The sequence below is a fragment of the Lampetra planeri genome, chromosome 35 (assembly GCF_965212315.1).
Source record: "Lampetra planeri chromosome 35, kcLamPlan1.2.h2, whole genome shotgun sequence".
NCBI lineage: Eukaryota > Metazoa > Chordata > Hyperoartia > Petromyzontiformes > Petromyzontidae > Lampetra > Lampetra planeri.
Window position 1 is genome coordinate 2,157,976 of NC_136141.1, and position 26,753 is coordinate 2,184,728.

Sequence of the window (26,753 nt, forward strand, 5' to 3'; positions counted from 1 at the left end):
TTCACATGTAGTTCTCCCTTTATTGGTAATGTGAGATTATTAATCCCATGCCACCTGCATCTCAGTAGTAGCAGCGCACGTCTGAAGACCTTTGAACTGGAGCCTCACCTGAACATTGGAAAAGTGAAAATTCCGTGGTTTTCCTCACTGGCGTCAGCAACACTGCAGCCCTCATCCAAGTTCAACTCCTGTCTCCTCCACACTGTTTGTGATGTCCTGTATTAATTATTGCAAATATAAAAAAACTAGTAATTTTTTTTTATATTTCAGTCGTAGTTGAAATGAGTACCAATTTGTCAGATGTCAATAGTGGTCTTCGTTTAGAAATCGACTCTTGCCATGGGAATGTGACCTTTCCTCAACTGTCTCTTACTGCTGGTTTGGACATGGACACTTTAACTTTATTATTTAATCTGTGGCAAATGTGTCTCTATAGCTGCTACACAAAGGACGAAGCTCGCAAGCTCGACACAGGGCCAATATATTTTTTTATACGACTGCAGTACAATCTCAGATTATGGAAACACTGCATGTATGCGCCATTATCTCTTCTAACATTAAAATGTATAGCGCTATTGCTTAATGTTGGAAATACAATCATGGACTTGCTATTTTGTGTAATTATTCAAATTTAAGGCTCTTTCTTAATGGCTGTATTTAGTCCCTTAGAATTTGGTGTTTTGAAAAACACCAAATTCTAAGGAACTAAATACGATCAGTTATTTACATTAGCTTTGAAAATTTGGTATAAAATTTGGTATAAAGTGCTGAATGAGACACGGGGGTCATATTTCCAAGGTGGGAGATCTGACGTGATTTATTGAAGTAAAATACTGTTTTTATAAATGCAATTAGATTTTTTTAAATAAAGAGGAATGTTATTTAAACATAGTTCTCAACGAAACATTTAATAATGTTACAAGTATAATAACGTAAACCATGGTATAGGATATGGCTGTGACCCCCTCCACACTCCACAGCAAAATGCTCGCCACAAATCCTTCTATGTTTATATTCTTATTATCTCCCCTCAACGAAGCGACTTTAATGCTTTAGTAAGCGAACATTAACCCTCATATGCTTCAGATTTAATAAACTTACACGACTGAGAAACAACCGTCGCTCATGACGAAACGCACGGCGGGAGGAGTTTTGGCGGCAAGAGGCTCGTGCGTGATGACGTCACCGCGCACGGCAACTTTCGTGGCTCGCGAGTGCGTGATGACGTCACCGCGCACGGCAACTTTCGTGGCTCGCGAGTGCGTGATGACGTCACCGCGCATTACGGCGGGGGGAGGGGGGTGTGATGCGCGCGCCTTGGGGGTAAGAGGGTGGGGGTCGTAGAGGGGAGGGGGTGGGGGGTATAGAGGAGGGGTAGGGGGTAGAGGGGAGGGAGGTCGAGGGGTGGGGGTAGTGAAGGAGTGGGGGGATCTTGATTTGAAGCTTTCGTGATGGTTTCCGCTCCCTCCTCTGATCTCAAGGAGCATAGGGGCCGTCCATAAATGACGTCACGCGATTTTGGACGATTTTTGACCCCCCCCCCCGTTCGTCACACGGCGTCACAAAAAGTCAGACCCCCCCCTCAAATATGACGTCACAAAGCTCTGCCCCCCCCCTCCCCAAAACCATATTTCCATTTTGAAACTAAAACATGCTTCAAATCGCTTTAAACTATTGTCATTGTAGTGCGTATTTAATATGGCGCTGCACTCTGATGTTGTAGGAGAAAACATTTCTTAAAAAGTATATTTAATTGAGTATAACGTGTTGTCTATATTTATTTAAAGTTGCGCATTTTGATGTGACGTCACATTTCTCAACCCCCCCCCCCTCGTCACACATCGTCACAAATGTCTGACCCCCCCCCCCCCAGGTGCGTGACGTCATTTATGGACGGCCCCATAAACCAACAACCACGCAAACTCCGCTTCATTGTTGCAGCAGAAGCGGCTTTTGGCGCAACCATCGAACGAAGACAGTCGCCACATCGCGCGCTTTTCAGATGTGCTTCTGCGGCCGTCTGGAACGCTCTTCCTTCCCATAACTAGGAACTGGAGCTATATAGTTTGTTGTACTTCCTCCCCGGCATCTCCGATTAGCACAGTTGGCTACGTACGGTGCGAAAAAAGTTCAACATGCATACAAGCGTCTCGCTACCGTGGTTTTCCCCCGCCATTTTCCAATTCTAAGGACCATTTGCATTCATCCACTCGGGTTTGCCCCTAGCATAGTGGCATAGAAATTAAATAACCCACGCGTTATCAACGTCTCTTCTGTAGTGCGCGCATACGCCGTACCAAATGTACTGCGCTGTAGTGTGGTGGTAATTGAAGTATTTCATTTGTACCCTACTTTGCGTATTTATAAAACGTAAACATATTTTACCTAATTTTAATTCACTGAGCTATTAGCTCCTTTTCAGAAGCGACCTGGCCACACCATGACAGCTCGTCGATGTGGATGATGACACATTGCAATTTATAGTAGCAGCCAAATAATCTAAACGCGTGTTTAGGAATGTGGAGGGATACGACATAGCAGTGGACTGACAAAGTTTCTGCACAGATGCCCCTACTGGACATCTGTGAAAAAGAGCTTCATAGCTCATTGGATTCCTCCAGTATAAATCAATATTGGGATTCTGATATAATTGTATCGATACTTGCTTTAATACTTCCCGACTGGAATGAAACGTGTTTCGGTTGACTACGTACGGTGCGAAATAAGTTCAACATCCATACATACATACAAGGTCTAACATCATTGCTGCTACGAGCTCATTGAATAAAAAAGCAAAAAATCCTCCCTTTTTTACGATTCTGTACCAATAGAAATCACGGAATGCTCTCGTTCAATTTGCACGACTCAAACTCTGATTCTTCCTCAGTGCCAGATGCTGATTCCATGGAGCCACTCTCCTCCTCCGAGTTGTCTGTATCCTCCTGGTCCTGCAAGACAGATACAAGAAAATGGGTTAACATTTCCCGCACCTCTGATTTGCGTGGTTGGCTACGTACGGTGCAAAAGTCAACATACATCCATTGCCCTCATGCACTGCTCCAAGGTTGAGAGTAAGCTATTGTGTTATCCTAAAGTAGTGGTGGACTTTATTTTAACGGGTGATAACCCATTGAGACATCATGTTCCTTTTACAAGGCTGACTTGGGTCAGCAAGTGATAGCAGCACGGCGCAATGCAGGACCAGCGTACGAGGCTAAGAGATATATGAAGACACATTCTACTCCACGACAGGGTTAAACACAATTTTAAATTTTGCGAAACACAAAAACACCAATAACGTCAAAAGCGCATCAAAAACCTACACGGTAAATCTGTATGTATGTTGAACTCCTTTCGCATTGCAGGTAGCCAACCGTGCTAATTGGAGGTGCAGGGGAAGGACAATAAAACTAAATGTGGATGGCCCCAAACAGCCCAAAAGGCCTAGAGACTACAAGAACACACCGGTGTGCTGTACTAGTGACGAATTGGCCACGTTCTGTTTACGTGACAACCCTTACTAGTTGGCTGTGTCGGTTGGTGGCGTGTTTTAACGACACATTTATACATTTACGCGATCTAACCCCAACAAAAAAAACCTCTTATGGATGATATTGGTCACGAAAACCTACGTGTTAAACTACTAGAATAAGGTTGTAGTGGTGCCAGCTGAACACTGGCCATCCAGCTACCCCTTAACAAACGATGTCAGCTATTTTGGTGGCAATTGTGGCAGCCGAGGTACCTCGAGGCCTCCTTCAAAGTCACAGGTCCACTCCTCGATATCCAGCAGCTGCCCCAGCTCGTGCAGTCGAGCCCTGCGGGTGCCCGACTGCCAATCGGGCATGGACGCGGCACGCAGCAGCAGGTCTTGCCAGTCGGCTTCTCCCATGGTGTGCTCAAACGGAGCCAGGAACACCTGCCAGCAGGCGATGCCCAGAAAAAAAAAATCAGAAATCTTTATTTATAATCAGAGGAACCTGATGAGCTGTTAAGCTTTTTTTTTCACAGACGTTCAGTACAAAGAAGCACGCGTGGATCAGAGACGATGCGCAAAGCATTGACGGTCAAGAAAAGAAAGTGGGCACTTCGCGAGGAGGGATGGTGGCCGGTGGTCGACACTAACGACGGCAGGAGAGGTCGTGCCCGAGAGGACGTCCACCTCAGAGACGAAGCGATGGAATCAGCTCGTGTACGAAAGCTAGATTAATCGTTGCATTGCGAGGCTAGCTGCGATTTTAGTATGCTTGGGGGGAGGCCTTCATCCGCCAAGTCGATTGGGCTTTGCCGGATTGTAAAAAAAAAAAATCGATTCACATTTTTTGTTGTATGTATGGTACGTTCCAAAAATAAACATACAGTCTGGCATTACAGGTTGTACTCGTCTTTATTTACATAGCTTATTTTTGAGATTTTATTGCGTTGGATGAAGTGTTTTTAAATAAACACGCTTGGTGTGGGGAAAGAGAAGGGTGGGAAGTGAATGCCGATTATAATTTAATGTTTCTAATTTCACGACAGTATGTGACCTATATACTGATGGTGCAGTCGTTGGTGCGGTGGCACACTGGTTAGTGTGTGTTGTTACTGTCGCCCGAGAATGTTGATAAGTTGGTTGTACTTGGTTGTCAAGAATGTATCTGCCATAGTTGGTTCACATCCTTGTGCATAGTGTAGCAATATTGCATAACGAATCAAGGCATAGTTAATAAATTCCAAATCTTGTATTCTGGATCGAGTTATTGTCCATGTTTCTGTCGCCGTTAAAGCGTGTTTAAGACAAATTCCACATTGGTGTCCTATAAAAAATATTGAGGGAATTGCATGGGAGAAAAAATGGATCTGAACTCCTCACTCTCATATTAAAAATGAGCTAACATCATAGTTATGACATGACGCCATGACCTCAACAAGCTGAGTTGGATGCCCAGCCACGGCTGACACCAGTGCCGAGAGACACATGAACCAACCCTGGCCTTTCCCCACCAACTTCAACAACAAACAACAACAACCCGAACTGCTGAACGTGGTTAATGGTGGCAAAAACAACTCCCACGACAAACACAGCGTGGGGAAGGCATTCTGGTCAAGCAGCGGATTGATAAACGGCACTATGCAGTCTGGATTTAAAGCTTTCGTGACTGCAGGGATTCATCTTCTTGGTTCTTTCGGTAAAGTCACGTAGAATGGAAATAATAAAATAATAAAAATAAAACATCATAAAATAATTCTCACGACGTTTCGGCCACAACGCAAGCAGCCGTCCTCAGGTGAAGACCAGGTCTGTCGGGGAGACAGCGTCTGAATGAATCATTCATTCACCTGAGGACGGCTGCTTGCGTTGTGGCCGAAACGTCGTGACAATTATTTTATTATGTTTTATTTTTATTATTTCATTATTTCCATTCTACGTGACTTTACCAAAAGAACCAAGAAGAGGGCGCTATGCAGGTTTGCAGCAATGCACATGGAGTCACCTGCTGAGCGAGGTCTTTGCACAGCTGTAGAGGGATCTGGCAGAGGCAGTCGAGGACAAAGTGGGCAGCCGTGATTGCACCACCCTGCATGCCGCCCGCCGTGTAGAGGTCGACTGCGTTCACAGTGGACACAGGACAAGGTGGTCGGGTCATGCTTCGTCCCTGGGTACACTTCAGGTTTCTAATCTTTTAACAAAACAGACATAAGCGACAGGGCACTTGGCTAACAGTACACGAAGGGCACTTGGTGTTTACTGCAAGGCATATGGAGAGGTTTAGAGGTTGCCCTTCTGACACTTGCTGTGCAAAAAAAGACATCTCTTAAATATTTATTTAAATCACGAGATTGCCATGCACAGGCCCAAAGGACGAAAAATGCGAATCGGCCAGAAACGAAAGTACGCTTATCGTTTCCTGAGTTTGAGCGAGGTTATCATGAGAACTTGTGCAAAGGGACAATGGGAGGGAGTTTCAGAGTCGGCAAGTGCGAGAGAATTGGTGTGAACTCACATCACTTGGACAAAAGCATCCACGAAGCAAACGTGCCTCTTTTGAATATTTGAATAAGCGTGCCTATTTTTAATAAAGTAAAAATTTATTTATCCTCTGAATGTTATCCCACTTGCCATGCGGATCTCCCGCAAGTGTGAAAAAATGGCCCATGTGAGCAGATACCAGAGCTGGAATTTATCCAAATTAAATGCACTGCAGCCCTTGCAAATTAATAATAAAAAAATGTTGGGGCAGTCATTGCTTACGAAGCTGAGGCCATCATATCAACAATGGAGAATCCGGTTTAACTACAGTCAAACAAATAATCGATTCTTCAATGAATTCTTGACAAGTCATAAGTCATAAAATAAACGGGGGTGGGGGGGGAATTATTTCACACTTTAATACATATTTTTTATTTTACCAGGTAAGGCCCACTGAGCTATATAGCTCTTTTTTCAGAAATATCCTAGGCACTAATGATAGCTCAACCAAGTGGCTTATCATGTGGAAATGTATAGCAGCCAAATACTCTAAATGCATGTTGACTCTTAATGTTGTGGGAAAAACCAAAGGACCCGGAGAAAAGTCCACGCGACCACGGGGAGAGAGACATGCGAACTCCAAATACACAGCAGGTGTCAGGGTTGGGATCGTACCCACGCTCTCCTCCATACCAGGCAAGGTAGTTAGCATCTTGCCACCGTGGCACCCTTATAATATTTTCAGGCAAAAAGTTATTTCACCCAAGATGCGAATTCGACCTGTGTCGTCGCGCGTGCGCTGCCACCCGTTGGGTACCTTTCTCTTCGGCCATGATCGTGAGCACCACTTCTATTCGATTGGCCAGCAGCGCCAGGGGGGCTTCCGAGAGGCCCTGGGCTGCCACCAGCGACACGAGCTGAGCCACCGACACCACGGGGTCGCGGTGGAGGGCGGCTTCCGCAAATTTCTCGGGCGACGGCTCGGCAGCGACACGCAGCAGCAGTCCCGGCTGCACCTCCAGAGCAAGCAGCTCGGAGACCTCGGCCAGCACCGCTTTGGCCACTGCGTGGGACAGAGAACGCATCTCATGGCTTCGCTTCCACCGCCGCCGCCGCCACAGGCAAACAGCTTTGCTCGAGGTGCAGCCCTGAAATTCCCTGCTCACGCCACTTGCTAGCGGAAAGGGCTCCACTGGAGGAAGCTCCAGAGAGCACCCTCCTGGGGATATTTAGGCCTTGTCTTGGAAGAGGTGCGATTGCCTACACTTTACCCCACCACCCAACAATGGAATTGGTTAAGAAATGCAATGCAATAACATCCTGGAAGACTTGTTGAAGCTGAAAAAAAACTAGCCTCGTTTTCCAAATTGGAATGTTAGATTAAACAACCCTTCCTCAAGTTGACATATCAGAATCAGAATCTTTATTTATACTGGAGGAATCTGATGCGCTACAAAGCTCTATTTCCACAGACACCTACAGGTTCAGAGAGGTGAAAGAAAATGACGACGCCAAACACTTACCCGCCTTTTCTCCCAGCTTGGCTACCTTGCCCGAGCAAACGCTCTCAATAAATTCCTTGAGCGGGCCGTGCTTCTGCTCAAAGAGCAACTCCCAGTGGGACCAGGCGGCCAGGTCCTCCAGGAGGGGGGCAGTCAGCAGGCACTGCAGTGCCCGGTCTGCACCCACGTTCCCCTGCACGCCCAGGCCAGCCTGGCTCTTCTGTACATCCCAGCTAGAGGACACCGCACACCCGCCGAAACGTGTTCAGTGTCGTACAAACCACGAAGGTGATAAACGACACAACGTTGTCCCGCAGTCTTTATCTATGCTCCACTTACTTTCCCGCACCGCCAATTCGCACCTGCACCTCCTGTTGTCATGGTCGGCTACGTACGATGCGTAAGAAGATCAACATACATACCGATATGTGTTTATTTGTCCCACGTCAAATGCTTCCATGATAATCGTGGAAGGAAACATCTGATGCAAAGCAAATCATCATCAGCCATGATCAATCCACTGCTGAATTAAGGTGCCGTGGTGGCGAGATGTTAACTACCTCGCCTGGTATACAGGAGGTCGTGGGTTCGATCCTGACCCTAACGCCTGCTGTATATTTGGAGTTTGCGTGTTCTTCCCGTGGTCGCGTGGATTTTTCTGCAGGTCCTCCGGTTTTTCCCTCCACATTTATAATCAACATGTGTTTAGAGTATTTTGCAGCTGTAAATTTCCAGATGATGAGCCACTCCATTGAGCTATAATTTCTGGCCAGGTTGCTTCTGAAAAAAGAGCTAAATAGCTCAGTGGGCCTCACCTGATAAAAATTAAATAGTTTATAGTTAAATAAAAATTATAAAGTTTTGTTTTTAGTGTTTTTTAAGGCCTTGCCAAGTAGTAGCCATCTCTCACGGTCCAGCGATGTAACAATCCACGTGGCACCTGACCGTGAGAAGATTTCATCGCTCCATCTTCCTGGTGGTCGTCCTCCCGGGAGCGTTCTCTCCCCTGGCTAGCGATTCTGTCACAAGTCTGTCTCGTTTCATCCATTGGCTATCATGCCATGTCATTTGCATTTATCGCAATTCATCAATAACTCACGTGCACAATATTGATGCACGCATTGTAGGTACTGGATAAAAATGTATTTGAATACATTAATGTATTTATTGATAATTAAGCATTTCGGTAAAATGCATCCAACATTATTGAATTTTACGATACACATTTTAACACACAGGCACGGATCGGCATGGACCACCTACCTGCCGTCGCTTCGTGTCATCCCAGGGAAGATGGGCGACTGGCTGGAAGAGTCTTTGAATGGCTCGTCTTGTTGCTGAGACTCCTTATCCTGCTCCTGCAGCACAGCCAGACGCGATCACACCACGTGGCCTGGTCAGGAAACCCAATGCCTATCCCGCCTAAAAAATAAAACAACTCTCTAAAATAGGCATGGAAGAATATTCACTGGGACTCTTCAAAAAATTATTCAATAACATTCTAGAATTGATCGGTTACTCGCAACCGAATTAGCCAGATGGCCTGAATCGCCCCCTCTTGTTTGTAATCTTTCTGATGTTCTTATTTAAAATTTTGTCTGGTTTTTACAAGCTCATTTATATTGTTTAAAAAAAATATTGCAATACCACAATTTACCTCACTCTTTGCAATCGAGGCGATGCTGCTTCACGTATTTCAATGGCCATATTTAATCTCATGATTAAACAAAGGATACCACAACTCTTGCACATGAGCTGACCTAATCACTCCATCATCGTGGTGGTCATCCTCTTGGGCGCATTCTCCCCCCTCTTGGCTGCCAAACTCATCTCATTTGCATTTTCCATAATTCATGAAAACAAAAGGTACTTTCCATCACACGCGCAACTCGATGGATGTGTGGTGACATCGGGGATGTCACTATATGGTGCCGGGCTGAGAGGGCCAGGGCACGCGATGCACCCTCATCGCATACACCCTGTTGGCGGGTGTAGTACCAGCCCTAGCGGGGCTTGGTGAGCGCTGGATAGCACGGGCACCACGCGTAGCGTGTGGTGCGGGCTCCCACGAGGGGGAGCGGGGGAGTGTCAGCCCAAGGGCAGGGTTGCCCCGGGCCATGGAACTCTGGTTGACCCTGCAGACACATGATCTAGAGTGTCCATAGAGAGGCCCCCAGGTGGGGGGACTAGGGGGTGATCACGTGTCCAGGGAGAGCTCTCGAGAGGGATCCAGAGGGAGCTAGAAGGCTCCAGAAGGCAGGCCGGGCCAAGGGCGGAGCGGCCCCGACCGTAGGGGGATATGAGGCAGGTCCCTGAGAGGGACCCGGGGTCGTTGCATTCTACAAGCTGAAGCTCCACGTCCACCAGCTGAAGCTCCACGTCCACCAGCTGCAGCCTACATCTCAAGCTGGAAGCTCTACGTCTCCAAGGCAACCACGTGGTCGCGAACCCGAGTAGGGACCCGACCCTTCGTAGCAGTGACTCCTCTGTATAGAGTAGTTAACTGGGTGGTCACCACCCTAGGCTGTATCTGGTGAAGGGGCACAGTTGCCCCTTTGTGTTACGTGTTACAAATAAAAGTGTTGCCTCTAAAAGGAACGACGTCTACAACTCAGTTGGACCCACTACACATGCATCACGAGTGCCATCGTCTATTTGACTAATGAATAAAAGCGTCACGCCCTACATCCAAGGTTTATTAATCTTTTTCGCTCCACCTGAGGAAAGTTTCGCTTTACTGGCACGTATGACGTGCACAATCGCGCAACGTGCTGGTGATCGATCAACCGTCACCTCGGTGGTGTTCAAGTTAACGCACAACGCGTCAAAGTCAATGAGCTGTTTGCCGCTCGAAGAAAATCTGACGTCGTGCGCCTCCGAAGTGTCCAAGCTCAGTGTTGACACCCCGGCCTTTCCCAGCACCTGCAGCGGCAAAGTCAGCAGCACATCGTTGAGCGACAACGAACGGAGACTCGCTGAAATAAAACAACCACTCTACACGCATACACCCGCGCACCTCTTAACACTTCCCAGCTGCACACAAAGTTCTTCCGACAATTCTAGATTTGAAGCTTTCGTGACTGCAAGTATTCATATTTAGGTTTTTTCGATAAAGTCACGTAGGTAAAAAATTTTAATTAATAAAAGTAAAATAAAAATAAAATAAAAACCACGACGTTTCGGAGGCAACACGGAAGCTTGTGTTGCCTCCGAAACGTCGTGATTTTTATTTCATTTTGATTTTACTTTTATTAATTTTAATTTCTTCCGACAAATTAACCACAATACCTTGATGTCATCAAGAAGCATAAACCATCACGCAAACTCCAGTTATCCTCGCAGCGGCTTTTGGCTAACCATAAAACAAAGACGGTCACTTCATCACATGCTTTCAGATGCGCTTCTGCGGCCGTCTGGAATGCTCTTCCTTCTGATATTAGCCACTGGAGATATGCACTTTTAAATCTAGATTGAAAACTCATTTCTTTCGAACTTCTTTTTGTGTTTAGTTTGTTGTTCATCCCGCACACCTCCGATTTGCACGCTTGGCTACGTACGGTGCGAATGAAGTTCAACATGCATACTGATACATTTATGCGGAAAGCATTAGCTCTGTACATTAGACTATCGTCCATAACAGTGGGGCACTATAGCGCTTATAAATATAATCCACTATGAACCAAACTGTAGTTTTAAAGTTGCGTTGCTATTAGGGACACGAAAACACGATGACCAGACGAAGACACAACAAGACAAGACAATAAAACAACCACTCTTTACTTTCCGGCAAAAATATACAAAAACGCATTTTGTCCTGATGGAGAATGAGTGAGCTCCTACAAACCAAAGGTTGCCTGGGGGGGTAGGGTTGGGGGGAGGGGGGCACATTAAGATTTGCAGATAACTTAATAACAGCCACGGTGACGGAGCTTAAACGATAACATCCGTGTCACCCACCTTAGAGTTGCCGTTCAAAAATTCGAGGAAAGAGCCATGGCCCAGGCTGGGGAAGTCGGGAACGTTGAAGCGCTCCGCCAGCTGCTTCTCAATCTCAGCCAGGTCCCCCAGGCTCAGGGAGGCAGCGGCGCCGCTTCCACTGAGCAGCTCCAACATCTCATCCCGCACGACGCCTGCCACAGCCCGCATTGGGCGAGGGTTAGAGAGTCACCATTGGAACCTCATTTGCCAAATGAGGTAAGCATTTACACCATTGGAACCTCATTTGGCAAATGAGGTTCCAATGGTGTAAATGCTTACCCCGAGCTCTCATACTCTGATGGTGCATTGTCTTTGAGTTGTGCGCCTTTTGGCGTCATCTGGTCCAAACCATGTGAGACTAGGCTCTAAGGAAAGCTGTCTCGGGTGTGGACCAATCAACTTCAAGGACAGTGCATATATTATCAGAGTTATGTTTTTTGTTTGCATTATGGCTGCAGGTATTGTGGTCTATGCAAACATGACTCCTTGTAAAAAAGGTGCCATTTTTGTTGCCAGATAGAAGGGTAAAAAAACAATTATCGGTTAGAGAGTCGTCCGGCAAAACGGAGGCAGACGTAGAAGGGCAGGTGGCTGTGGTTACACCTTTCAGACTGTATATCAAGCATCTATATTTGGGACACTATTATATTAAATTCTTGAGTATGAAAAATGGGGTTAGGAGCTATTTGTCAATGTCAAGGTCTGCGTGCCATGAGAGGGCTTCGGGAGTTAGAGTTTGTGCAATTTTTCTACTCCTCCATTGAAGGACTACAGTGGCTTACTATATGGTCCGTAGTTTTGGTTGCCTGGTCATGACCATACTACTGTGGCTTGTTTTTAATTTTCCATTCATGCAAGAGGTGTGCACATCACACTGTTAAATCTTCTGATGCGGCTGATGGTACAGCAGCGTATTCGAGGAATGTCAAAGTCAGGGGCTGCAATATCTGGATCTCGGATGAGGTGTTATTCTGGACGGCCACATTGCTCCACTCTGTTCGCCAACGTTCTTCACTTTGGGACACTAACACCCCATTTCCCCACTCTAGTACTGAGCCATGCTGGGACCACGTCAAGCCAGCCCAGTGCTGTTCAGGTGGCTTTAGGTTGCGTTTCTACTGCAGAAGTCGATCCGTGCCACCCGGCGTCCCACATTGTGTGCAATGAACGCGTCGAATAGTATGTAGATGACGGCGGTGACACTGCGTCTAGGTTGCGTAAAACACTGACGCTACACGCAATGAGAGCATCATAAGCCCCGCGCTGGTTCTGCTCAGAGGTGCCAGTTGAAAAGGGGTAGAAACAAGCCTTCCCTTACAGGATATGATGGGGGCAGGGGAGCCAAAGTTGCTTGCACACTGCCTTAAAACTAAACTATATTTTATTTTATCAGGTAAGGCCCACTCAGCTGTATAGCTCTTTTTAAGAAGTGACCTAGCCACAAATGATTGTGGTTTATCATGTGGAAATGTATAGTGCCCAAATACTCTAAACACATGTTGATTCTTGATGTGAAGGGAAAAACTGGAGAACCCGGAGAAAAATCCACGTGACCACAGGGAGAGAGACGCGCACACTCCAAATATACAGCAGGCGTCAGGGTCAGGATCGAACCCACGACCTCCTGTATACCAGGCGAGGTAGTTATGAACTGGGTGAGGAGTTTGAATCCTAGCCACGGCTAATATCAGTGGTGAGTGGTAACTGAACTGGTTCGGACGCCAATCCTCAACTTTGCCAACCTTCACTAACCAGCATGTTGTAATATAATCAAACAATCTCCATGGCTGACATGACATGAGTAGGCCTTCATCCAGCAGTGGATTAACAAAAGGGAAGAAAAAAATACGATTTTTACTTCATGCAGACAGCTTCCGTCGTACATGCGTGAATGGCACATGCTGCCGTAGATATTTTTTAATCTCACTTTGGTATTCTCATGATACATTTTAGCAGCTTAAGGATAACAGATAGGAGAATGGGTTCTTACTTTCTGCAAGAGTGGGCTGAATGTCGTCGGCCTTAAGTTTGAAGGCGTTCGAGGACATCTCACCGAGTCCCGGTTCAGAGGGGGTCACAAGGGAGCCTCCGCACACTGCTATCTGGAACAGCGTCTTGGCCAAGGGGTCTCCTGCTGCCAGGGACAGGAAGTCCTGAACAGTCTGCAAAGACAAACATCCCCCACATGATCCTTATGACGGTACCCCAGGGTACCAAATCATACAAACTGGCCGAGGCAATTAAATATTTTATTTCTGAGAAACTATTTTTTCCAGGGTTGTACTTAGCTCCGCGACTGGGTTACCAATCAATCCGAAATCAGAGCTACTCCGCGATGTCGAAACGCCAACCATGAGCATAAGAAAATCCGTTCTTGAAAAATTCAATTTTTAATAGTGCATCGTGTACAGCTCGTCGAGATGAGTCGATTGGCGCATCGCCGACCATCAACAGACTAAAAATTACTGCATCACGGACATTATGCGAGAGCCAGGGTACTATGGTACCCCGGATTACCGCCATAAGGTTCATATGGACTTTAAACTATGAACTAAACGATAAAAAAATGTAATTTTACTAGGTAAGGTCCACTGACCTATATAGCTCATTTTCAGAACCAACCTGGCTGCAAAATGATAGCTCAACGAAGTGGCTTATCACGTGCAAATTTATAGCAGCCAGATACTCTAAATGTATGTTTCTAAATGTGGAGGGAAAAACCGGACCCAGAAAAAAAGCCACATGACCACGGGGACAGACATACAAACTCCAAATATACAGCAAGCATCAGGATCAGGATTGAAGCCAGCACCTCCTGAATACCAGGCAATTGAGTTAGCATCTCACCACAGCTGCACCGCTTCAACAGACTGTTGAAGTGGATAAATTTGAACATTCAATTTAAAGACCGGTAATCGTGCAAAGGTGGACCACGGTGGGCAGTGAAGACCTGAGTTGAGAAACGCTCATCTGGCTGCTGAAATGAGGCATGCTTTGTTCAATGTAACGTTTGTAAAATATTGCCCTTGGTGAAAGGTGGTGCAGTGATTAGCGCACTGCACTATGCACCCGGCCACCTGAGTTTCGATTCCCAGCCACATCAGGTGGTGAGCGATATCTGATCTGAACTGGTCTAGGGCCTTCACTCAACCAAATAAGCAATGACCAGCATGACAAATTATGGTAGAACGCCCATCACCGGCACGGTGCGGGGAAGGCCTTCATCCAGAAGTGGATTGTCAAAGGCCTGTAATTTATTATTATATCATATCTGTTTTTTATTTACATTTCGGGCATACATGCTGATCAGCAACCTACCCTCTTTCATAGAATAAATTAATGAACTAAAATGGCAGTCATGTACAAGCACACGTTAAAGACCACTCGTCATGTTCATCATTAACACTGCCTTATAACAGAACAATATACAATGGTATAACATTGCCGATGACAAACAATGGCCCATATAAGGCAGTGTTAATTTAATTTTTTTAGATTAATTGGGTGCTATAAATTTCCACATGATAAGCCACTTCGTTGAGCTATCCATTGTGGCCAGGTCCTGAAAAATAAAGCTAATAGCTCAGTGGGCTTTACCTGCTGAAATATAAATAGTTTAGTTCAGTTTCTTCCTATACTTTGCACTCCCGTCGTCTTTTGTAATGTTTGTTTTTGGAACTATCTGACCTCGTGCCACGACTGGACATCTGTGAAAAAGAGCTTCATAGCTCATCGGATTTCTCCAGCAAAGAATAATAAAGACTCCGATTCTGAAAGTGACAAACATGGCGAGTGTTCTTTCCCCACCATGTTATTCCCCACCTTACCTTCTTTATCTTGTTGCTGAAGATCTGATCGGCATTCTTGAAGACTACGTAGAGAAGCTCTGATGCAGACTGACTGGCATATTGCTGCTTCAGCCTGGCACCTCCGTCCCCATCGTCGAACAGGTTGAGAAGGCTCTGCTTCTGTCGCTGGAGCTTGGCCTCCAAGTCCCTGAGAACGTCGCATTCCAGCTGGGCCCGTGCTTGCTCACGCGCTTCCGTGTCACACCGCTGCACTTTGAAAATCGTCTGTGGGAACGACAAAACCACCGTCTCGACGTTTGTGTCCAGTTACTGTGCAGGTGTATTTAAAAAATGTTTTTTTATCAATAAATATTACATCGTTAATAGATATTTAACGATATCAGGCAAGCTGGTTGTTGTTTTTTCTTTAAAGATTTTTTGTTTTTTTTCACTCATTTTATTCCGAGCGCGATATCGAGTGTCATGCCAGGGGAGAACAAAGAATCTATTCGGAAATCTCACAGGGCAGTGCGAGCCCCCATGTGTCTGAGAACGGATGCACAAAAAATGTTCACGTAAATTCTGATAAACCGTTCAAAAGCAGGGGGCGCACTCTCCCACACTCCACTATGATTTTTTTGGTGTTTGCTGCATGGCAGTCAAACCAATAATTTAATTCTGAAGAGCTGAAATTTTGCCACGATTTCTTTTTTGTGCAGTCATTGGTGACCGACCGGGCTGTGGCCATCGATTCCACACCTCCGATCATCCACGCATCTCCGATTAGCAACGTTGGAGATGTACGGTGCGAAAGAAGTTCACCATACCTTGTAGGTTTATCATACGGTTTGACGTCATTAGTTAAAATGACAGGCGGCTGAAACCTGCATTCCAACTCAGAACCTTAGCTAGTTCAGCTCAGTGCTCTGCGTTCCCCGAACCACCCTGCCACCTACAACTTTATTTGGCGCTTTCGTGACTGCAGGAATTACTCTTTGGTTCTTTCGGTAAAGTCACGTAATAAATTAATTTAAATAATAATCTCTTTCATTTGTACCTGATGATGATTGCTTGTGTTGCAATCGAAACGTCGTATGCTATTATTTAATTTATTATTTTCTCTTTCTACGTGACTTTACCGAAAGAACCAAAGAGTTACACCCTGCCACCTCTCACGCCGTGGTGGTTGTTTGGTCCATGTAACAATAATGACAAGGACAGGCCGCTGCATTCTGAGGCTGTCCACTTACAGAAATGGCGAGTCCGAGGCTGGTGATGCTGATTCCCAGCTCCTGCACGCTGTTCAGTCTGTATTTGTCCTTCAGGTGCCTCATGAATTCGGCCTGATCTACTCGCTGGCCCTGGTTACTCAGCATGTACGATTGCAGGTTCTGTAATACACAACAAGAGACGGGACTCAAAAGTGGTATCATACGACTGCTTTCAGATACGAATGCTCACGAAAACGGTTGCGTACATACGGTTATCCCCTTGATAGACACTCCTACTATTACAAAAAAAAAAACTTTAACTGGAGTTTTCCGAAATGCCTTGTTTTTCTGTTAGTTTCTTTATTGCGGGGACTTTATCCAGGTTCATGCAGTAGTTTAGTCACAGAGAATGACAACAAACCAAAAACACCACTTAGTCCAATTAAGGAACCGAAAGATTTGCCCCCACCCCTCCTCGTGATTTAATGAATGTGCATTATCAAATTTAACCTGCACGGTTTTTATATTGGGCGTGTGTAGTCATTGGTGACCGGGTTGAGCTTATCATGTGGTGGCGACACTTCAGTTCCCGGTGTACTCTACAATCAAAGTCAGACGCCCGTACATGAACCCAAGACCTTAGCGGTGCCAAGCTTACTCATTTCAAAGGCCCAACGATCCCCAGAACCTGTGATCACTTTCAGGTCCTCCCTCTCTTCAATGCCCTGTTACCCACACACCATCGCGCTTAGTTATATGGCCTCGAGGGCTGTCTGACACCTTCAAGACGTCCGCGGTGGTGATCTTGGGTATGTCGCCGTCCTTCATGGAGCTCAGCACTCCGTACTGTGCAGCTACCGCAGGGTGGCGGCAAAGTGGGCCAAGGCCCAGCTCGCGGAATTCCCCCTTCTTCTGCAGGGCAGCCGCATCCTGGCCCAGCTCGTGCAAAGTGCTGATGCAGCGAATGCTCTTGTAGGCCTGCAGCCGAACACGCCGAGATACCGCACACGCAGGCGTATTTTGAGGTCGCGGTCATTCCCCACAAAGCGCTCGCCACAAATGAACACCACGATACCTTGCTCAGACCGTTGAGGAGCGTAAACCATCACTCGAACCGCGGTCACCGTCGAGCACTTTCGGATACGCTTCTGTGGCCCTCTGGAATGCTCTAAGTCACTGGAGATATTCACCTCCGATTAGTACGGAGTGAAAGAAGTTCAACATGCATACATAGCATGTCGTGACGATGCAAATTGGAATTGTTCATCACTGCAGTTATGCATGTTGAGGGAATGATTTCCAGCTTTAAATAAGTTATTTGGGAGAACTATTGTTCTTATCCATATTCATGTGGGAAAACAATATCGCACGTCCTCTTATCCACGATGTTATCCGTGGAATTTGCTCTACTCATCTATAAAAAAAGTGTGGATCATTTTATCTGTTGCACGCTATATTGGGGAGCCTGGTTTAATTAGAGCTGGCTAAGACCCAGTGCACGGCCGGTGGGCTATAAGAACAGCGGACCTTGATGAACGTATGCACCGCCTTGTGGGTTTTCATGAATTCTGCGATGGCAGGGATGTCGTACTCGCTCTTCAGGCCCATCGCCGTCACCGACGGAACTTTCAGGCACTTACAAAGCAGTGCGGACACCTATATAAACAAACAAAAACACAGACACCAACTTGCGATAAAAAACAATCAAAAGCAAAAATGTCTTTCCAGATACAAGCAAAATACAAGTTAGGTTGCCTAATGCAATACTTGCACTCTATATGGTGTATCTTACTTAGAAAACACACGGACAGACACGTACCCATCAGATGTGTTTGTAAACAGATATTTTAAGGATCTCAGTGGTGCCGACTCACCCCATGAGTCTCTAATATTTAAAGACACTCAATGGTAGTTCTTTTAGTGGACAAAGGCAGAGTGCAGTTTTAAAAGTATGACCGCATCACTGCAGAGTCAATGTGGCCCTATCGTTATCAGTAAAACATTAGGCACCGTCCATAATAGAGGTTTTTTGGGTTAGATCGCGTAAAAATGTGTTGTTAAACCCGCCACTACCTGACACAGCAAATTAGTCAGGGTTGTCACGTAAAGAGAACATGCCAATTCATCACTAGTACAGCACACCGGTGTGTTGGAGAGCCAAGACACAACATTTACAATCTGAGTACGACGTTTGGCCAGTAATTACAACCAGCTTCATCAGGCGACAGCCAGATTTGTGGAGAAGTCCTCCACCTGTTTCATTCCTTATATAGAGGCGTAGATGTGGTGACCACACTTCTTGAACAAAGTGGGGTGGGGGGAGATTACTGAGTCAACTTACATTGTGCATGCGCATTATGCGAGCCCATTGATCTTGTCCTTCCTGTCCATTGTGTGTACTAAAATAGCGCTACCAATGGTAATACCTATTGAATTATGGTGGCCTGTATAGGCATGCATTTAAACAATGTATTATTTGATCATTTGCTTCCACACAGCACCAAGTCGGTAGCTATCCGAACGGTTACAATGATTTTTATTTATTAAAATGCGGAAATATTATTTAATCATATATTTACACGATCTAACCGAAAAAAACCTATATTATGGATATTGGTCGCGAAAGCCTACGTGTTAAACTGATTAGGCACCATATGAAGTAAAATTACATATAATTTGCCCATTTTTTGGGGGGGTGAGAAAATGGCACGAAATACCAATCGTGCATTCTTATCAAGGCAGAGTTACCAGTAAACGGACTGCTTATGCGGGACTCGACGACATATTTACCGGGTTTTGTAGTGGTTAGCGCTACGCTGCATTACGAGTTCTATCCCCGCTCATGGCCAACACCGGTGACGATTATCATAACCGGTCCTGGGCCTCCCCTAGGTAGACTCAGCCTCTAATGAGCACCTGATGCGGTGTGTAAACATCGCCACTGGGGAGACAAAGGCGGCCGGGCGTGGTGCTTGCCACCCACCCCCTCGTGTGCCGTGCTGCCCTTCATAACTCGCCACTGATGTCAACTGCGGCCGGAAATTAACCTCCGGTCACAGGATTCGCAGCGCACTAACCACTCTACCAACACTCCACTCCAACAATTATCAGCAAAGAAATGTATTCAACACAGGATGCAGGCCCATTGTGGGCCAAAGGACTCTCATCTTACCCAAAGGACTTTGAGCTATTTGAAGTCACGGCATTTTGCAATGCATCAAGCAGCCTTCAACCGTACACAAAATCAGCCCAAATCTTACCACATCTTTGGAGACATGCTGGTCAGTGTCAGCCAAGGCAGTCATGCAGTCCTGTGCAGTCTGGTTTACTCGGCCGCTGTCTACAACTGGGACCTGCCTGTTCACGTTCGCCAATACGTCTGCAGTCTTATCTTCTACAGTGCACGTCGGCGGTTTCAAATTTAACAAGTACTGTGTGTTATCGACAATAGGGGTTTTGTACGGGATAAACTGCACTGGCTGAGTAATTCCTAGGTTGTTGTGCTGAAATGTGGCGTTTCTTGGTTTATGAATATAAGCGTTGGGTCTCTGTTGATGTGGAATTATAGAGGGCTTTTGATGCTGTCCCACCCCTTCTGATTTATGATGTGGACGACTCTGTTGATGGTCTGCAGTTCCTTTTGGTCTTTGATCTCTTTGGCATGCGTTTTGGTGGTCTGTCGTTTCTCCTTGCCGATGATGATGTGGGCCACTCTTGTGTTTTTCAAGGAGTCCTCCTTGTCTATAATAAGCCGAGTCAGTCTTCTCCGATCTTAAGAAATCCAGGTTAAGTGTATTTAACTCTGGTATTCCTCCTTGCTTTGGATCACGTGGCCTAGGCTTTTGACATTCTGCTGTCGCTCCTTGTCTATAGTGATGCGGCCTGGCAGTCTGGTTGTCAGTTGATCCTCCTCCTCCTCCTTGTCTGTATCCAGGTTGGCGGGTTTCAGCCTTTTGGCCTTCTTGTTTTCCTTTATACTGTTGATTTTGTGGGCCGTTATACCTCGGTCCTTCACCCTGTTTTTGATCATGCTGACCAGATCTCCTATGTTCTCCCGTGCTTCCCTGCTTTGGATGACGTGCACCACCACTCTGAAATTTAAGGAAACAAATTCAAACTCACATTGTTCCGCGACTCAAGGAAGAGGAACGAGTTTACAATTTTTTTTATTTTAAACTCAAAACTCAACACATGTGTCAATAATACCGTGTGGCCTTAAAAGTTAAAGTATATCATAGGAGATGTTTTGAGCAATGGTCCATCTTTTGCGAGATGTTAACTAACCTACCAGGTATACAGGAGGTTCGATCTCGACCCTGAGGCCTGTATATTTGGAGTTTGCATGTTCTCCCCGTGGCCGTGTGTATATTTTTTCCATTTAAGGCAATCTTATTGAATAATAATGACAAATGCACTCACGCCGTGTAACATGGAAAGCCATGACACAATGGACCTAAATCACACCTGAGATGATGGAAAAACAACTGGGACTCTCTCCCATCCTGTACAATGTTTCACCAACAGCAGGACACACATAGAGAGGTTTAGAGGAACTCACGACCAGTCGAGGATTACAGGAAAACATTTATACATGCTCATTAGTGTATGTCTACCTAGCTAAACTGCTGTCGAATAATAATTGCTTTAATAATGGATGATACTCTTATGGATGTTCTTATGAACGCGATAGCAATGTGTATGATGCAAATATTCAAGTGAATCGTGTATTATGCAAATTCAATGGTACGATATTGTGCCAATATTACTTACCCCTGGGCTGGATTTGGGTTTTCCTCTGAAGCTAGACATTCCTAAAACACAAGACACCAGTTAAGGTTAGAAATATTTAATGACGGATTGCCATCTTTGGGTGTCATATCTGCAAGTGCGTGTATGCACAGCGCCCTAGGGGCCGTCCATAAATGACGTCACGCACCTAGGGGGGGAGGGGGGTCAGACATTTGTGACGATGTGTGACGAGGGGGGGGGGGGTTCAGAAATGTGACGTCACATCAAAATGCGCAACTTTAAATAAATATAGACAACACGTTCTACTTAATTAAATAGACGTTTAAATAAATGTTTTCTCCTACAACATCAGAGTGCAGCGCCACATTAAATACGCACTACAATGATAATAGTTTAAAGCGATTTGAAGCATGTTCTATTTTCAAAATGGAAATATGCTTTTGGGGGGGGGGGGAGAGCTTTGTAACGTCATATTTGAGGGGGGGGTGGTCTGACTTTTTGTGACGCCGTGTGACGAGGGGGGGGGGTCAAAAATCGTCTAAAATCGCGTGACGTCATTTATGTAGGGCCCCCTATTTGTGTTTCCTTTGGCACTGTACTGCTGCGAAAAGTTGAATTGTTTGCACACTGCGATTGTAATCTACAGCCAACCGGATTGCCCTCTGGAATGCACACCCCTCGTGCTCATGATCCATTTCACCAAGGAAGCATCACCTACTCTTGTGTACAATATACAGTACGTGCACAGTGTTATATGTATTCTGTGCGATGCTGAGCTCTCCTCTCTATCCACTGCTAGATGAGAGCCTCGCTGTTTGACCATACTTCACCACGCTGGGGAGCCTTGCAATCCTTTTAAATTACCATGAGGGCACAAGTCGATACACATCGGTTGTGTCGATCTAACTCCACCTCTCTGGAGAGGAAGCTACAATGGACACGTCTAGGTTACAAAGCGTTATTATAATCACACGGCAGTTACAGCACCAGTTCAGTTCATTGATTAGGTATAGCCCTGTGAGCCATTCGGCTCTTGAATCGGGTGCAACCGCAACAAACAAAAACATGAACAAGAAAAAGCACCGTATATCAATGCTGTGTGCAAAAATCCCAGTGGGATGCAAGTCAAACGATAACAACCACAAGACAACTTAGATTAAAGTTATCAGGCTAACTCTGTACTACAACAAACACATATGGCAAAACCAAGTTTTCGAAATCACCAAAATAAAGCTATAAAAGCAATGTAACAGTGATCATAGGAACTGTGATTAAAATAAAAACGATATTACATAACATGTACGACCAAACTTTGTAGCCATAGCTGGCAGCATGAGTCACTCCATAACAGCAGGAGGATCAGTAGGAGTATCAACATTTGTCAATGCACCTTTAAAGATCAGCACACTATGATCAAAACACAAGATCATACTTTGCAGCGGTCATCCGGAGCGATACATTTGATTTCAGGCCACTGAACAGCAGTGGCAGCTAGGGGTGTACAACTCCTCTAGAGCAGCTTTGAGTGAAGATCTCACAGGTAGTGATCCAAGTTGAAGATCTCACAGGTAGTGGTGCAAGTTGCAGGACTTGGTGTCAACACGTTGATGTTCAACCTAAGACCCGTGAGTTGTCTCGCCAAATTAGCCCAGGTGTGAGTGCGGGGAAGAAAACAACATTCGTCCTTTGCCCAACACCCCTTTACGCATTTATATTTAGAGCTGCCAACTTTTTATGATCATTCCGAAAGCAAAAAAAAATCCATTCTAGATTTGAAGCTTTCGTGACTGCAAGGATTCATACTCTTTGGTTTTTTTCGGTAAAGTCACGTAGGTAAAAATAAAACTAATAGAAATAATAATAGAAATAAAATAATAAATCACGACGTTTCGGAGGCAAACACAAATCCACCCATCATCTTTTCAAGCAAATCCATCAGCTGTGATGTTTAAAGATGTGAGCGGGGAAGGAAAATAACAACAACACTCACCCTGCGATGAGCACTCCTTCTTTAGCCAGATGATTCACACGCAGGTGAGGAGGAGGAGGAGGAGGGCGAGAAAAGTTTTTTGTTTGTTTGTTAAACCAATAACAAAAACAACAACAACACCAACATCAAGGTCCCGACGTCTCCGGCTCTATCCGCAAGACGTTGAGTGCCAACGCGCAAGGCTTCAGCAGCAGCTGCTGCTGTTGTTGTGCGTGTGCTACGTTGCTGGGGGGAATGGTGATGGTGGTGTCGCGTCAGCGCTCCTTTCTCGTTATTCGCTCGCGTAAAGGCGCTCATCATTTCCTGACAATGATGACGATTAGTTGACCATCCATTGAGTAGGAACGCAAACAGCTGTTGAAACTTGACTCCCCCCCCTCTCTCTGTACGCACGTGGATATTTTACACCGCCCCCCCCCACCCGAATCCTATAGAACGGCCGATATTTAATCCACGCAGAAACGATAAAGGATTGATAATATTCACTTGTTTAAGCAAGGAATGCTGCATTATTATCGAGGCTTCACACCACCCCTCCCGTTTCCTATGCGTACGTACATTATCACACCCCTCCCCCCTCCATGCATACGTACTAAATGGATGGCCCCTTATGAGACCAATTCAGACCTTAGTGGTCACCTCGTGCCCTTATAAATGTCAACGTTCATCCTACAAAGTCCCATCAGAAGGGAGAAACACAAACATATAGACAAAAGTTATGTTTTTTTACCCGTATTGAAACGGCTGTACACCGTATGGGCATGAAAAGCCAATTTCCCTGCACAAGAATACAGGGTAACCCATATGGGTTGACACTCGAAATGAAGGGAGTGTGCAGGTGCTCCAAATCGAGGGCAAACACATTTATTGTGGTAAATCTGTCAAATGCAACAGCATGTGTGTCACACACAGCAATCCTCAACCGAGTCGCCATCAAGGGGCCGGCCATAAATGACGTCACGCGATTTTTGACCCCCCCCCCCTCGTCACACGGCGTCACAAAAAGTCAGACCCCCCTCAAATATGACGTCACAAAGCTCTGCCCCCCCTCCCCCCCCCCCAAAATAAAACATGTTTCAAATCTCTTTAAACTATTGTCATTGTAGTGCGTATTTAATGTGGCGCTGCACTCTGATGTTGTAGGAAAAAACTTTTATTTAAAAGTATATTTAATTAAGTAGAACGTGTTGCACTTCACTATTCAATTATTACTTTAATCCTAAGTTGTATGTCTATCTATACATCTACTTATATTTGTATCTTACACCCATTACCTGTACTGTATGTGTACAATATACGTACTGTACTTGTCACCATTGTACAACTTACGACTGTACATGTGTTCTATTCTCAATAGCATTGCAAGTAGTCATACTCTGGGTGCATGGTTATAGAATAAACCGTATTAGGGTTAGAGAATTACAAATATTAACTACAATAAGTCATCCTTTACAATGGACAGTGCTAAAACCCCTCCGATTGAATATATCACAAACAATTCAAAGCCAAGCTTGAAGTCTAGAACAAGTCTAGAACATTTCTATAACGATCAAAAACAACCTTTGAGTCATTTACCTGTAGACTGCAACAGCACGTGTCACACAGCAATCCTCAACCGAGTCGCCATTAACCACGTGACTGATTTCGATTTAAAGCTTTCGTGACTGCAGGGGTTCATCTTCTTGGTTCTTTCGGTAAAGTCACGTAGAAGGGAAGTAATAAAATAATGTTTTATTATGTTTCATTTTTATTATTTTATTACTTCCCTTCTACGTGACTTTACCGAAAGAACCAAGAACACGTGACTGATGTCCGGTTAATAACCCTGCCAGCCACCCATAGGCCCAATCCATATCGCATGCTGGTGTAAACGCGTGCATTGATGTACTGTCATCTGGTCGAACACCATATGAGAGTAGGCTCTAAGAAAAGCTGTCTCTGGTGTGGACCAATCAGTTTCAAGGACAATGCATAAATTATCAGAGTATTGTTTTTGTTTGCATTTGACTGCAAGTATTGTGGTGAATGTAAACATAATTCCTTGCAAAATGTGTCCGTTTTGTTGCCAGAAAAAAAGGGGGAAAACCCTATTAGTATATTTTGGCACTGGAAAAGGAGGCCTCATGATGAAGCACATATGGACTTTCACAAAACGACACTTTACTCCCTTGTTGCACGAGGAAATAATTAAAAGAGTGGTCCATTCCTAATGTGCCACGTGAGTTTGTGTAGACTTGATATTCCTCCATTGAAGGAGCGCGCAGACCCACGACGGGTTTTAACTCGACGTGTCCACAGTTTGGGTTGCATGGCCATACAGTCGCACAACTGCGGATTTGTCTTTTAATTTTCCATTTACGATGGAGATGGCCGCATCGCGTCCTGGTGATGTTCTGATGCGGTTGGCGGTCGCAACCAGCCAGGGTCTTCGAGGAACGAATGGCAAAGACAAGAAGATGTGCGACGATTGTTCGGGGTCTCTCGCATGAGGCGGCGTTTCTTGTAGAAGTCCAACGAGCGTTGTTTCCACTCTGTTCCGTACAGCAACGTTCTTCCAGATCTGAGTGACATTCGAGGATGGTGACACCTGGAACGTCACCCAGATCAGCGGCGAGGAACATAGTTTGCGGTCATTATTATTTGATAGAAATATATTTCAAAAATATAATCACAGGGAAGCCCTTGAAGTGTGTGGGAATCACGGGGGAGTCCCTCCCATCACTTCTCAAGGCACCTTGCGGGAAACGTCGCCACCGACATCTTCCTCCTGCCACACTGACGGCGGGCGAAGGAGCAAAACGGTTTTCATTGTTTCGGATCAATGTTCCAACGCTGTGGGGGCACACGTGACATTGTTTTCTCCGAGACCAAGGTGCTCTGCAAACCCTCGGGCCAAGTTTTAATTGATAGAATTTTCACTCACTAGTCCGATTACTAATCTGAGCTCCTTAACTTGTTAATTCCTCCAGCCCCACCTGTCCCTGAAAACCACAAACCTCCCCCACGACTCAACAAAACTCCTTCCCCACCCCTCCCGTGCCTATATAAACCCACAACAGCAGTTAATTTTCTCACCTGAAGACGGACGCTTGTGTTGCGACGTCGTCTTTTCTTTAATTACTTTTTCTACCAGAGTATGGATTCCTGCGGTCACGAAAGCTTCAAATCAAAACCAAAACAGTTTTGTTATTAGCATCCTCCCCGCCTCCCCGTCGCCAGCCAATCACGAGCACGCGTCTCATGACGCGTCGGCTACCGAGCCAATGGGCGGCGCTGCGGGGAGTAGTGAGATGGCGGGGCTAGAGCCACTCCTCCCTCTCCCCCCTCCCTCGCCCCCTCCCTCTCCTCCCTCTCCACCCTCCCGCTCTCCCCTCCCTCTTCCCCCTCCCCTCGTACCCCCACTCCTCATACCCCCTCCCTCTACCCCCTCCCCACCTCCCCCTCCCCTCGTATTCCCCCTCCCCTCGTATTCCCCCTCCCCTCGTATTCCCCCTCCCCTCTCTCCCCCTCCACTCTCTTCCCCCTCCCCTCATACCCCCTCCCCTCCCTCACCCCTCCCCTCGTACCCCCTTCACCCCTCCC

General features: G+C 45.8%; 1 protein-coding gene across 4 annotated transcripts; it reads right to left on the reverse strand.

The window, feature by feature from the left end:
* On the reverse strand, positions 1-26,362 carry LOC144730248 (uncharacterized). 4 transcript variants are annotated; one of them, XM_078610892.1, is made up of 17 exons: positions 26,247-26,362; positions 23,172-23,187; positions 21,203-21,243; positions 19,693-20,523; positions 17,960-18,088; positions 17,213-17,410; positions 16,472-16,612; positions 15,261-15,506; positions 13,424-13,595; positions 11,413-11,585; positions 10,249-10,377; positions 8,719-8,813; positions 7,477-7,688; positions 6,771-7,016; positions 5,478-5,590; positions 3,746-3,919; positions 1-2,948 (listed from the first exon to the last, which is right to left on the reverse strand). In XM_078610892.1, the coding sequence occupies exons 3-17, from the start codon at positions 21,239-21,241 to the stop codon at positions 2,835-2,837; spliced, it is 3,012 nt and encodes a 1,003-aa protein (XP_078467018.1). In that variant the 5' UTR covers positions 21,242-21,243; positions 23,172-23,187; positions 26,247-26,362; the 3' UTR covers positions 1-2,834. The 4 variants fall into 4 exon arrangements, with proteins under 4 accessions (XP_078467018.1, XP_078467016.1, XP_078467019.1 ...); XM_078610890.1 differs by having other exon boundaries at positions 23,172-23,190; XM_078610893.1 differs by lacking the exon at positions 26,247-26,362 and adding an exon at positions 24,747-24,816 and having other exon boundaries at positions 23,172-23,190.
* Positions 26,363-26,753: the final 391 nt, after the last annotated feature.

Coding starts and splice junctions, on each gene's coding strand:
- LOC144730248 (XM_078610892.1), bottom strand. CDS start 21,241: ATGTCTAGCTTCAGAGGAAAACCCAAATCCAGCCCAGGG. Junction 13,596..15,260: donor TCAGCAACAAGATAAAGAAG/GTAAGGTGGGGA, acceptor TTGTCTTTGCAG/ACTGTTCAGGACTTCCTGTC. Junction 2,949..3,745: donor ACTTTGAAGGAGGCCTCGAG/GTACCTCGGCTG, acceptor TCTGTCTTGCAG/GACCAGGAGGATACAGACAA.